Source organism: Bos mutus, chromosome 7 (genome assembly GCF_027580195.1).
Source record: "Bos mutus isolate GX-2022 chromosome 7, NWIPB_WYAK_1.1, whole genome shotgun sequence".
In the NCBI taxonomy this organism is placed as follows: Eukaryota; Metazoa; Chordata; class Mammalia; order Artiodactyla; family Bovidae; genus Bos; species Bos mutus.
The window spans coordinates 61,540,889-61,553,555 of record NC_091623.1 but is presented as its reverse complement, the minus strand read 5'-3'; the positions used below and the strand labels follow the sequence as shown (position 1 = coordinate 61,553,555).

Here is a 12,667-nt window from a genome sequence, read left to right as displayed (position 1 = left end):
AAAATAAAATATATGTAGAGTCTGACGCATTATGTCACTTTAATGGCATAGGCTATATTTCCTTGCCAACTGTTGGGAAAACCAATTTACTGAAGAGACCAAACTTGAGAGGAAAGTAGTGTTTCCTTTTTGACTTGATGTGAGAGTCAAAAAGGAAACACTACTTTCCTCTCAAGTTTTCTCACTGGGGACATAACGCATGGTATGATTAAAGAATACAAGGCCACACAAGATGTAAATGATAATTAAAAGAGCTTGCAGGTTAAGTCCACAAGTCACACTGATTATTGAAAAATTCTGAATTGAAAAGGTGTCAACTGGATGCTTAGAACGTTCTTCTCCTATTGGCACAAGGGTTGTTATATTTAGTCCACGAGCATGGGGGTGGCGGGAATAATTCTAGCATACTACATGGCACTACAGTAAACAAGAGTTAAAGTCCTAATCATGTAAATTCTTTTGATTCTCAAGTCTTAGAACCAACCAATAGACAAAACATGGAACACTTAATTATGCTTACAGAACAGACTGTAAATGCTATCAAACTGACAACATAAAAATAAGCTGAAAATGATTAAGAGGTAAAGAGCAAAAGAAGAGAAAGAGAGGTGGAGGCACAAATACCCCCCACTCAGGGAGAGGTTAGCAATATTGTCAAAGGTTGATGGAACATGAACAAGTCAAATATTTATTCAAAATTGCAAAAGTAACAGAAGAGGTAAAAATAGCTTACTATAAAAATTTGGAAAGGGTAGTATAAATAAGGCAGACTCTCATTTTTCAATGGAGGAACCAACACAAAATATCATGAGTTGATGAACATTATAGGTGGAGAAGGGTACGTGAAGTTTGGTTGCATTACTCTGCTTTTACATGTTTGAAAGTTTTTACAATGAAAAGTCTGTGTGTGGGGGGGACAATAGTGAGTAAATCAAGAAATCCTTGGAATTATAATGGTAACCACCAGAGAAACTAAAAAAAGATGGGGAAGGTGGATTGTTGAGGATGGGACTTGGAATAAGGAACAGTGAAAGGGCAGGAGATTCTTGGCTTTCTACTTGAAGTCTGTGTGTATGACCATGTGCACAAGTAAGAAAATGCTTTTAAAAGTTTAAAAGTTAGAGGACTTCCCTGGCAGTCCAATGGTTAAGATCCTGCACTGCCAACGCACGGAGTTTGAGTTTGGTCAGGGTACTAAGATCCCACATGCCGTGAGGTGCAGCCAGAAGATTAAAACAAATTAAATAAAAGTTTAAAAGTTAAAGCACTAAAATTAAAAAGACAGTAACAAACATTGGTGCAGATGTGAAAAAACTGAACTACCACACATTGCTGGTATGATCGGAAAATGGTACAGCCATTCTGGAAAACAGTACGGCAATTCTTCAAAAGATTAAACATAGCTACCATATACTCCAGTAATTCTAATCCTAGGCATCTACACCAAGAGAACTGAAAACATGCCCACACAAAAATCTCTACACAAATGTTCACAGCAGCATTATTCATTTATAGCAAAAAAGTAGAAACACCACAACTGTCAATCAACTGATGAATGGATAAACGAAATATGGTATAGCCATACAAATATTACTTGGCAGTAAAAAGAAAAGTATTGGCATATGCTACGATATGGATGAAGCCTGAAAACACTATGCTAATTCAAAGGAGCCAGACACAAATGCCACATATGGTATGATTTCATTTATAAGAAATGCCCAGAAGAGGCAAGTCCACAGAGGCAAAAAGTAAGAATACTGGTTGCTAGAGGCTGAGGGGATGAAGGAAGATGGAATGACTGCTAACAGACACAGGCTTTCTTCTGAGAGTAATGAAAATGCTTTGGTATTAGATAGTCATAATGGCTGTACAACTCTGTGAAACTACTAAAACCCACTAAATTATATACTTAAAAGGATGAATTTTACAGTATGTGACACATCTCAATAAAGTTGCTATTTTAAGCAATTAAAGGGCAAAAACCAAATGTCAAGTCATTGAAATTTGCCTTTAAAGACATGTCTGCAAGAATATGGATCTAGTAACAGTGAATGAGCATTCTCTTTTCATTCTTGCTCACACACATATGACAAAAATTAATACTAGTACTAAAATTATACCAAAACATGTAACATCTTTTTAACCCTTTCAAAATAAGGGAGCAAATCAAAAGCTTAAAGTCTCACCCTGACCACAGCCAGTTTCACCCTGCCCACATAAAATACCAGCATGCCAAGGGCAACAAGTAACTAACAGAGTCATGGAGCCTTCTAAGGCCACAATGAAAACTTTTAATTCATTTGCATTCAATGGCTAATGTGAGCTGTAGTCTGCCACAGGATATGACTTGTGGGTTATAGTTTGTGTATGAGGCCAGGATGGTAAAAAGAAAGGCAGTCGGAACAAAGAGTTAGAACAGGCCACGGAAGGGTCGCACGTAGGCTCCAGGCACATCTGTCTGTCATGGATGGAAATATCCAACAGTAAGCGCTGGGGTTTACCAAGGGAGTGAGAGAACGTGAACTGGGGAGGACACACGTAAGAAGGGCAAGCAGAGAAACGTCAGGATTAAGTGAAAGTTGAGATGTAATCGCTTCAGCACGCTCACTTAGGAAACTTAGCTACAGCCCACACCTACTCCATGGGACGTGCGTCTTGTCCACACATGGAATGTGTGACACTGACGGCACAGGCTGATCCTATCTCCGCCTTCTAACTATGAGCACAGTCTCTCTCCAACTGGCATCTGTAGATAGTAAATACTTACTGAATAAGCAAGTCAAAGAAACAGCAGGTTGCTCAATCTATAGCTGAATGATCTTCACTGAAATGCAAGTTAGAAATGCCAGCCACTGATAAAAGTGCACCAAGGGCTCTCGCTAGTCGCCAGTGCCCTGACTTTCTCCCACCGTTCTCGGCAGGTCCTCTTGGTCAGCTTCTTAGGGTGCCCAAATCACCTGAGAATGCAGAATTTCAGGGCAAAGCGCAGGGCAGAGTTTTCTCATGGCCTGGCCTCTCAGCATACAAGGTTAGCCTTGCAATTCCTACTACCTTCCATTGAGGGCAAAGCAAGTACTTTGCCTAGTCTCGGAGCTGATTTCCTGGTTCAAGTGATTAGTGCAACTGGAGCTCCATTCCCAGGTGGAGTTTTCAAACCTCCTAGTTAGCTGCCTTTGCCCTTGAACACTCAAGAAATTTTCTCCTCAGCTCTAGTGTTTCTTTTGATCCATCCTTCATGTCAACTTCTTCCTTGTTCAATGTTCAGTCTCTAGGCTGTCTCTTCCTTGCTTGCTTCCTATTAGCCAGCATTAAACCAAACACAAACATGTTCAGATGTTTTAGGTGGTGACTGCATACCTGGGTACCTGTTAGCAACATCAGGAAAGAAAAGTAAAGATACATAGGTTCCCTCAGCCTAGGGGCCGGTCTTGAGGGCAAGACAGCCAGCAAGGAGAGGAGGAGGTTGGTTCCTCTGGCCCATGACTGTCCCAGCCTCCAAGGCACAGGTGAGTACATCATCTGCTCTCCCAGCTCCTCCGAATCTAATCCTTCACAATCTTTTCAGCAGTTGTTTTTCTAAAACACAAATAATGTGAGTCACCCCCTTAAGATCCTTCTGTGGCTTCTCATTGCTTAAAGAAAACTCTTCGACAACTGGATCCTGGCTTGTCTCTTTCCTCTTCAGGATCATCAGTCCCTACCTCTTTTGCCTTACTTCAAGCAGGCCACCAATGCACATGATACTCACATTACTCCTTCTGCCTGGAATGCCTTGCCACACCCATTCCACTGCTTTAACACCTTGAACAGCACTTCTCCTGGGATGAACCTTTTCTGACTCTCCAGTCAGATAGACATGTGCTAGGCACTGGGTCAGCTGCTAGGGAGGAATGCTGTGCCTGGTAGCTCACCATTCACCCTCCTTCAGTATAGCCCTTGACATGTCATTCTCCACTCATATGGCCATGAGCCATGCATGGGTCCACAGTAAATGCAGAAGACACCTGTGATTGAGCGGCATAACCCATGATGGAATAGAAATCAAGGTCAACATAATATTTCTGTAACGACTCTAGCAGTTTAGGTTGGGTTAGGCAATATCCTCTTGTTAAGATTGGTATCAACTCTGAGAAATATTTTATTCAGTTGTAAAGTCCCAGTTAAATTCCTTTGTAAAGCTGGAGAAATAAAGTCTTTGATTAAAAACTAAAATTTCCCCAGGCCTCTAAAGAGGGGTGGGGGAGGGGAGCAGGTGTAGAAGAATGTCTGATCTGTCATATTCTTTAGTCAGAGCCATAAACGTGTTTGGGTAAGACAAAGTGATGTTCTGATAACATTGATAAAAGTAACTTTAAGATTGGGTCACAGGAAGCCCAAGATAAATGCAGAGAGGAAACAGGTTCTTTTTGAAGTAGCCTCTTCATAATCATTTTCCCACACATGTGTTCAACTTCCGAAGGAGGACTGAATACTTGATTTGCTTTGCAAATGAAACAGCTTAAGAATGAGACATTCAGATAATCTTATAGCTTGTTTAGAAGGCTCACTTTAAGTTTAGGCTGCAGCTTCAGAACTGTGTTAACAGTTCCTGTAGGCACATGCGAACTGAGGTACCTTAGGCTGGTACTTGGGATTTTTATTTTGCTCTGTTTTTAGTATTTGAATTTAAAACAGACTCTCAAGGGTCTTCATAGGAAGGTGGGATGAACAATGACCTCAGCAGCATCCTGACAACACAAGCAGCAACAGGCTCCCTGAGGGTGTGCCTCAGTGGTGTTGCTCGGTCAAAGTGAGTATCATAGCTCCAGAATTCAACTGGGGAGGAGGGGCAGCGAGTGCGACGGTGCACTACTGATTCTCTTGCTTACACTATGGCAGGCCTCTAATCTTACTTTCATATTCTACACATGTGTAGCAGTTTTACACCAACAAGCAGTTGGGAAGAGCGAGAGGGCAAGATCTAAAATGGCCAGAGGAGTCCCCTTCTCTATACAAAAAGCACATTTTTGTATAGAGAAATTCTTTGAAACTTGCCGACAAATCAAAACTTCGTAATGTCCACTGTGAACTTCTTGTGGCTGCCTAATAATCAACAAGTGTTTGTGAAAAGAATGCATCATTAACAATAATTCAAGCAATATTATGGCTTGAGATATTTTGAGCAAATTAAGTTTTTGAAAGAGATGATGATACTGTCACCACTAAGATATGTCTTTTATCTCTTAGTGAGATACATTTTCCATATAGACTTGTTTCTGTTCTCAAATACCTAATGACAAGGATAATAAAACTTAGATTAAATTTTTTTTGGTGAAAATAAATTTTTATCAGTGCATTTTTAAAAACATCTCTCCCAGGTTTCTGTATCAGGATGACTTCTGTTTAAAGGCCCACAACATTAAGAGTTTCTGGTACAAAACTACACAGGCTTCTCTTAACCTCATGAAATTGAGATGTCAAGCACAAAGAACCTGCTTATTAATTATTAAGATCAAGGTAGATGCAAACACAAAAACAGTTGAGTAAAGCAGCAGACCACAATTACAGGCATTAGGCTAAAGATTTTTATTTCTTACTTAAGCGTGCTGTATGTATACATACAATATTAATATATACAACTTGAACAAATACAATTTATACATAAAATACAGTGAAAGTGTGGCTTTTGAAATTAATGCAACAAACTCATCATACAATTTGTAATTCTGGCCAGTATACAGTATTGTAGTAATGCTATTGAAGTTACTGATGATTTCAATTAGACTACAGTAGAAGTTCAAAGGCACTAGGAAGATCTATGTTTTAGTCTAGCATTTATATCAAAGAGTAACTAAAAAGGAACACAGATGCATACATTAATAAACTGGGCAGACACTGACGTACTTAAATGTAAACTCTACCCATCCTTTAATTTACAGCCCTGCAGGAAAGGGAGGGACTTTCCTTATGATAACAGTTAAGGGAAAAATGTTATTAAAAGATGAAAAAGAAACACAACAAACTAAAGCTACAATCATAATTAAAAAAAAAATGTTAGTTGAACTAGCACCACCCTCTCCCCCAAAGTAACCTTAAATTTCGTGCAGCAAAAAAAGGTCCTTTTTTCTCAAAAAATAGATGACACAGCATGTGAAACTGATTCTACTTGTGGGATGAACACATGGAGGTAAACCTCCCACCTTAATTACCCTACACCTCACAAGAATCTAAACAGAAATGGGGAATACTATCATATTTTAATATCTCAGTTATTACTACATATATTTGCAAGGTTTACTAAAGAACATACCACAAACAACATTCTACCAAGGCTCCTCTTAATAAATATTACTTTTTTAAATTAAAGAGAAAAAATCGCCATTCACATTCAATAACCCACTTATATGTGACACTCATTTTAAATGTTTCTTATTTCAAATAATGAGCAAATTTATCTATCTTTTCATGAAACTAACACTGAAGTTACAAATATTTCATTTGTGGACAATGACACAAAGTAAATGTGAAGGAACCACAGGACTGCTATGATTGGAGCTAAGTGAACAGCTTTAACGCTAGGTTCCCATGCTTTCACATGGGGACTCAGGCCTGGCTCCAATATCTAATCTTGATATCAGTTCTAATGTAATGCTAAAGCAGCCTATTTTTAAAATTTATCAATGTTTTGACTTTTTATAGCTTTCTTTTTGTTACTGCAGTGACACGGAAAAGAAAAATATCTAAGATGCTGACTTAAATTTTCCTTAATGTTTTAAAGCTTAATGCAAAAGTTATCCCTTTTCTATTAAATGGATGGTTAAAGGCTAGACCTGTGGACTTTAAAAAAAAAAAAAAGACATAGTCATTTTTTTTTCTACTGGTAAAATTAAGATTTCTCTAATTACTAATAGACTTAAATATGCATCTATAACTCCCAAGATATTCTGGTTACACAAAGCTTTTACAAGACATAAGTTCACCTCAAGTCTTCACAGTATCTAAACAATGCCCCACAAAGTTATAAATGTCTAACTATCTTGCACATCACAAAGAGAATGCTGTTAGTTAAATCCAATTCTTCTTACCTAGAAAAAATTCACCATACATAAGATATTTAGTACATCACCTTTGAAATGTACTTTAAGTTTATGGACACATTTTTACACAATTCACAAGTATGCTACCTTCACTCCCATTCTATACATAGCTTTGTAATTGTAAAACAATATTTAACCAAACTTACTAATTTATGCAGTCTTAAAATGTGTAGCCAATGTATTTCAGGGGTGATTACATAATTTTAAAACTCATAAAAGATAAATATATATATATATATAGTGGTTTTAGAGTAGCATAACTTAAAAAAAATAAAAATTTTACAAGCAGCCAACAAAAAACAATAATTCTATCTATGACAACTTTTCTTTTTACTATAAAATAAAAATAATTATTTTAGAGGTATGGTCTAATTGGAATTGTCAATGGAAGAAATTCAGGCAAGACTATTTTCTTTATAAAATAAGAAGAAAGACAAAACAAAGTGTTTTAAAGGCAAAGAATTAAAAGGTATTTTTCCTGCTTTGGTTGTATTTTCCAGAAAACGGAGATCTTTCTCAATTGGGAGAGACAGAGCAATTGCCATCAAAATTTAGAAGTCAGACACAGGAAAGTATCCATTAATCAAGCTTCAAAGTGAATTTAAAAAATAATACCTACAGAGGCAAATATTAGTGACCAATATTTAGCTTCTTAATTTTCTGTAACTGGGTGACTCCTTTATATTTAGGTACAAATTCAATGTTTCAAGAAACATGAAATCAAACAAAATTTTTGACCTGAAGTTAAAGTGGCAGAAAAGGTCAAGAGAGGTCCAGATGAAACATATTTTCAGCTTTTGTGTCTTAAACATGTATACTTCTAGACTATCAAATCGTAAAAGTGTTCTATAGGTCAATAAGATCACCCATCTCATACACTAATGCAATGAATGTGAGTATAAAAATTAGAATATATTTTAGAAGGCCAGGTGGGTGTTAGGATTCCATTATTTCTTAGATATGCAGCCCATATATTCATATGTAACAGGAAACCACAGGACAACTAGACCTGCAACTTTCTATGTGCAAAACAGGACTTATTCTTTTTTTTTTTCTATTTTGAATATCTGTCCAGTTATCTAAATAGATAGTAGTTGAGTAAATCACTAGTAAGCTTATGTATACATTTAAACTGCAACTCTCTATAGTATGAACTGCTCCTTCAACTTCCCTGCACAGTATAAGTTGAAAAAGTAATTATGACAATTTGAACAATTACCAGTGGTACAATTTTAATGTTATATTAACTTAATATATATGGACTAAAAGATATTAAGCAAATTATTAGTTCCAGTCTTACTCCATGATTTACAAGTTGCATTACAGGAAATTACACAAAAGTCTTCAATGTTTTAATTAAATATTTTATCCAGGCATGAGAATATCACTAATTTTTATTTTGACTTTAAGTCTGTAACGTTTACTGAAGTAAAGAGTCAATTACAGTTTCAGGCTTTGCAGAACGCTTTCTGTTTGGAGAAGAGAAAAAGAAAACATGAATGCTTCCCTAAAAGACAAAAGTACAAACACTTTACATTATGTAATAGATAATATCAAGCAGCCAGAGAATCTAGAAACCAGTCAAGGTTTGACATGCTATGTTAAGAGATCAATTAATGCCTGCCTTTTCAGGCTAGGGCAAGTCACTTAGAGTGAGCCCAAGAGCATGGCACTGCACTCCACCACCCACAGTGATGAGGGAATGAGTGAATGATAAATCAGACTAGACAATGTGGATAGGCCAAGTGGTCTGCATGCCTGCCAGATTTGAACTCCTTGATTATCTTTTCTGGAGTGTGCTAAAGGTTCCAGCTTATTCAGTGAAAATCAGAGCCACAAATCACCTGAAGCAACACCTCATAGATGACTGTGTAGGAACTGATGGAAATGCTCCATTAATGTATCATGTTTATTGCAGTTTTGTTTAGTACACTGAACTGTGTGTTTCTAATGAGGAACATCACATCGAACATTATCAAGTAATATAACCTAATATCAAAAAACCATTTAATGTGCATATTTGTCTGTATTTATGGCCATGTACTGTTTTCACAATACAGCAGGTAATTCTGGTACACAGAGGTGCTGGGTTTGGCTCATCTAATGTTCACTCACATTTTTTTTTTTAGGCTAACAAAAAAGTACATTATTTTAAAATGAGCATTCTGAAATCTATATCCAAATATCTTATTATTTGCTTGGCTGTTTTAAGTCCACATAGTTTCTTAAAAGTGACTAAAAACAGAGACTTCATATAAATAATTCTTATTTCTGGTTTCTCCTTTGACATAGGAAGATCCAGAAACAATGGGCCCTGTTCCCCCAAATTCACTAGAAACAGGGTAGCAGCTACTCAGACCACACCCTGTTCCATTTTATCCCAGCATACCAATGCCTATTTTTCTCCTACATTGAGGCCAACTGTCTTACCATTTATCATCACACTTGCCTGTTACTTTTTTTTTAATAACTGTAAAGTTAGGAGGAAAACACCTCCATTAAAAGTGAAAAAATAATGATTAGAGGAATTTGTATTTCTTTGAACCAATTTGCTTCATTTATTAATAATACATGCATAGCTTCCTTTGGCATATGAAAAGCTTTTCATGTCTGACATCTAAATGTTGGAGAATGTAAAAATTTGTATACTTTTAATATGCTGATTTCTCCTTCCAAAATTTATAAAAGTTAGGTTATGCCTATAAGATTATGTAACACAAAAACATTAAAACTTAAGACTTTTGAATTACATGTAGGGTGAAGGCTATGTACTCAAAGTAGGGAAAAATAAAAGCTTATTATTTCCTATCATTTTACACCCAAAGTCTTACAGTCAGTTTGATTAAGCTGAACAGTATTTGATGTAAGGAAGGGAGAGAATAAACAAGCTCCAGCCCAGCAATTTCATATCCTGGTTTCCCTGGGCTACATTACAATACATTTAAACTACTCAACAGTCAAAACTAGACCACAAAGGAGAGGGAATGGTAGTCAGAGAAGTTTTCTTTAACTGGTAACTGAGGAAATCAAGGTTCCTGAGACAATGTTCATGACAGAAAAATGAATCAGTTGAATACAATACCTTGAGAGTCTAACCAGGCAAATTAATTTGCATCTCACTAGAAAAATTAATACAAAGATCGAGGAATTTGCCTTATTACACATTTGTAAAGAAGAAAGTAAATTAGAAATAAATTCTACTAGTCAGGAGGGCTAAAGAAGTTAGAAGACCTTATTTCTTTAGCCAGGTCTTTATTCACTCAAATCCGAACTACATAAGGACTTGAATTATTTAGTTAAATAGTTATCATGTTAATTGGGCTTCCCTTGTGACTCAGCTGGTAAAGAATCCACCTGCAGTGAGGGAGACCTGGGTTCGATCCCTGGGTTGGGAAGATCACCCACTCCAGTACTCTGGCCTGGAGAGTACTATACCCCCTGTACAGTCCATGGGGTAGCAAAGACTTGGACATGACTGAGTGACTTTCACTATCATGTTAATTAAATTTCCCTTCAGTTCAGTTCACTTCAGTTGCTGTTGTGTCTGACTCTTTGCGACCCCATGAATCGCAGCACGCCAGGCCTCCCTGTCCATCACCAACTCCCGGAGTTCACTCAGACTCACGTCCATCGAGTCGGTGATGCCATCCAGCCATCTCATCCTCTGTTGTCCCTTTCTCCTCCTGCCCCCAGTCCCTCCCAGCATCAGAGTCTTCTTCAATGAGTCAACTCTTCGCATGAGGTGGCCAAAGTACTGGAGTTTCAGCTTTAGCATCAATGTACCTAATTTGAAAATCTCACTGCCTTGGCTCGTGGAACCCAAAGACAGTTCTTACCTTCTCCCAGTCTTCGGCCTTGCTTTTCCCTTTGAAGTCCGTGGCCTCTCTAATTTCATCAAGGACTGCCGAAGGCTTTCCTCAGTATAGGCGAGATACACATGAGAAAGGTCCACTTCAAAGGGCTATATAAAGGAAAGGAATAAGACATTCTAACACACAGATTTGAGGGAAGATTTAAAATGTTGAATAAACTCCTAGAAAAAAGCCAGAGACAAAACCAAATAAATATCTACAGATATATTTTTCTAATGCCATATATCTCAAATGTATTCACCAATCATTGGTGAAGAAGCCCTGACCCACTATAAATTCCTCAGTAGTAAATAAAAACCGTTGGTTTTTCCCTAAAGCTGCTGCTTTCTCTTGTTAACCTAAGATTAGGACCAGCTTTGAGAGGGACAGACACATTCTAGTCTCTAAACAAATTCCCAAGACCCAGAGAGGTGGTGAAAGAGTTTCTGAAGAGGACTCCATGCCCCTCTTGTGATACAGAAATGATAAGCTGCCCCCATGACTGCAGGTAAGCAGAACTGTCCTAATAATCACCCGATTCTAGAGCCTCTACTCTCAAAATATAAGCCTATTTTTCAGCAAAGCTGATTAACAGATATCATGATAACACAATTTAGTGACCACATTCCTATAAAGAATCAACTGTAATTTGTTTTCTTTTTTTTAAAAAAAAAAAAAGCACTCTTACATCTTTCTCCTTTTTATCTGGAACTGGAGTCTGCTTTCTCATGTTATTTCCTGTGTAGGCAACACATTTCTCAAAAAAGGAAAAAAAGAGGGGGAGGAGAATTATCTTAATTAGCAATTAATACTATGAATGAGGTAAATTACTATGAGGTATTCTGATGGTACACTCATAAAACATTATTTGAGGGATTTCCCTGGTGGTCCAGTGGTTAAGAATCTACCTGCCAACGCAGGGGATGTGGATTCAACCCCTGGTCAGGAAACTAAGACCCCACACACCATGGGGCAACTAAGACCCAACACAGTCAAAAAGTAAATAAATAATGTTTTTTTTAAAAAAGAACAAAACATGACTTGAATGCTGGGACAGAAAGGTAGACCCAGAGGTCATTCAGTCCTACACACCAACCAATACCACCATCTCTCCTGAATATTCTGTGTTGTAACCTTTAATCATCTTATCCACCCTAGTGGATGATCATCTGATTCATCCTCTGGACCAACCTCCCCACTGTGGCCAGCACAACTCCCGTCTATAGGAAGTATTCCATTAACTGTTTCATAAAAGGATGAAGGTTAGTACTCACTAGCTGCCATTCTCCTATGTCTTCATTCCAATGGACATAGTTTTCAATCATTTCCTTTTAAAAGAGTCAAAGATGATCTACTTTTAATATTTAGTAACATTTAAAATACTGACTTAAACATGGAACTAAAATCTTAATATATTAAGTGAAAAAAGTTAAGTTTCAAAACATTATGTATTGCATGATGCCCTTTTTGGGCTTCTCAGATGGCTCTGTGGTAAAGAATCTGCCTGCCAATGCAGGAGACACAGGAGAATGAGGGTTCAATCCCTGAGTTGGGAAGATCCCTTAGAGAAGGAAATGGCAGCCCACTCCAATATTCTTGCCTGGAAAATCCCATGAAAAGAGGAAACTGCCAGGCTACAGTCCATGGGTTTGCAAGGAGCTGGACATGACTGAACAACTGAGCAAGCACATGCGATGCCCCTTTTATAAATTTAAAAATATATACCTTCAAGGAATATAA

General features: G+C 37.4%; 1 protein-coding gene across 3 annotated transcripts in view; it reads right to left on the bottom strand.

Annotated features, from left to right (window-relative positions):
• Window positions 1-6,053: 6,053 nt before the first annotated feature.
• The window catches only part of KIF3A (kinesin family member 3A), an 89,813-nt gene continuing 83,199 nt past the window's right edge, over window positions 6,054-12,667 (bottom strand). For all 3 annotated transcript variants that reach the window (XM_005888360.3, XM_070374005.1, XM_070374006.1), the window contains 4 exons: window positions 12,202-12,255; window positions 11,616-11,684; window positions 10,913-11,037; window positions 6,054-8,545 (listed from right to left, as the gene is read on the bottom strand). In XM_005888360.3, the coding sequence (XP_005888422.1) occupies window positions 8,497-8,545; window positions 10,913-11,037; window positions 11,616-11,684; window positions 12,202-12,255 (297 nt within the window). In that variant the 3' untranslated portion in view covers window positions 6,054-8,496. The remainder of the gene's footprint in view (window positions 8,546-10,912; window positions 11,038-11,615; window positions 11,685-12,201; window positions 12,256-12,667) is intronic.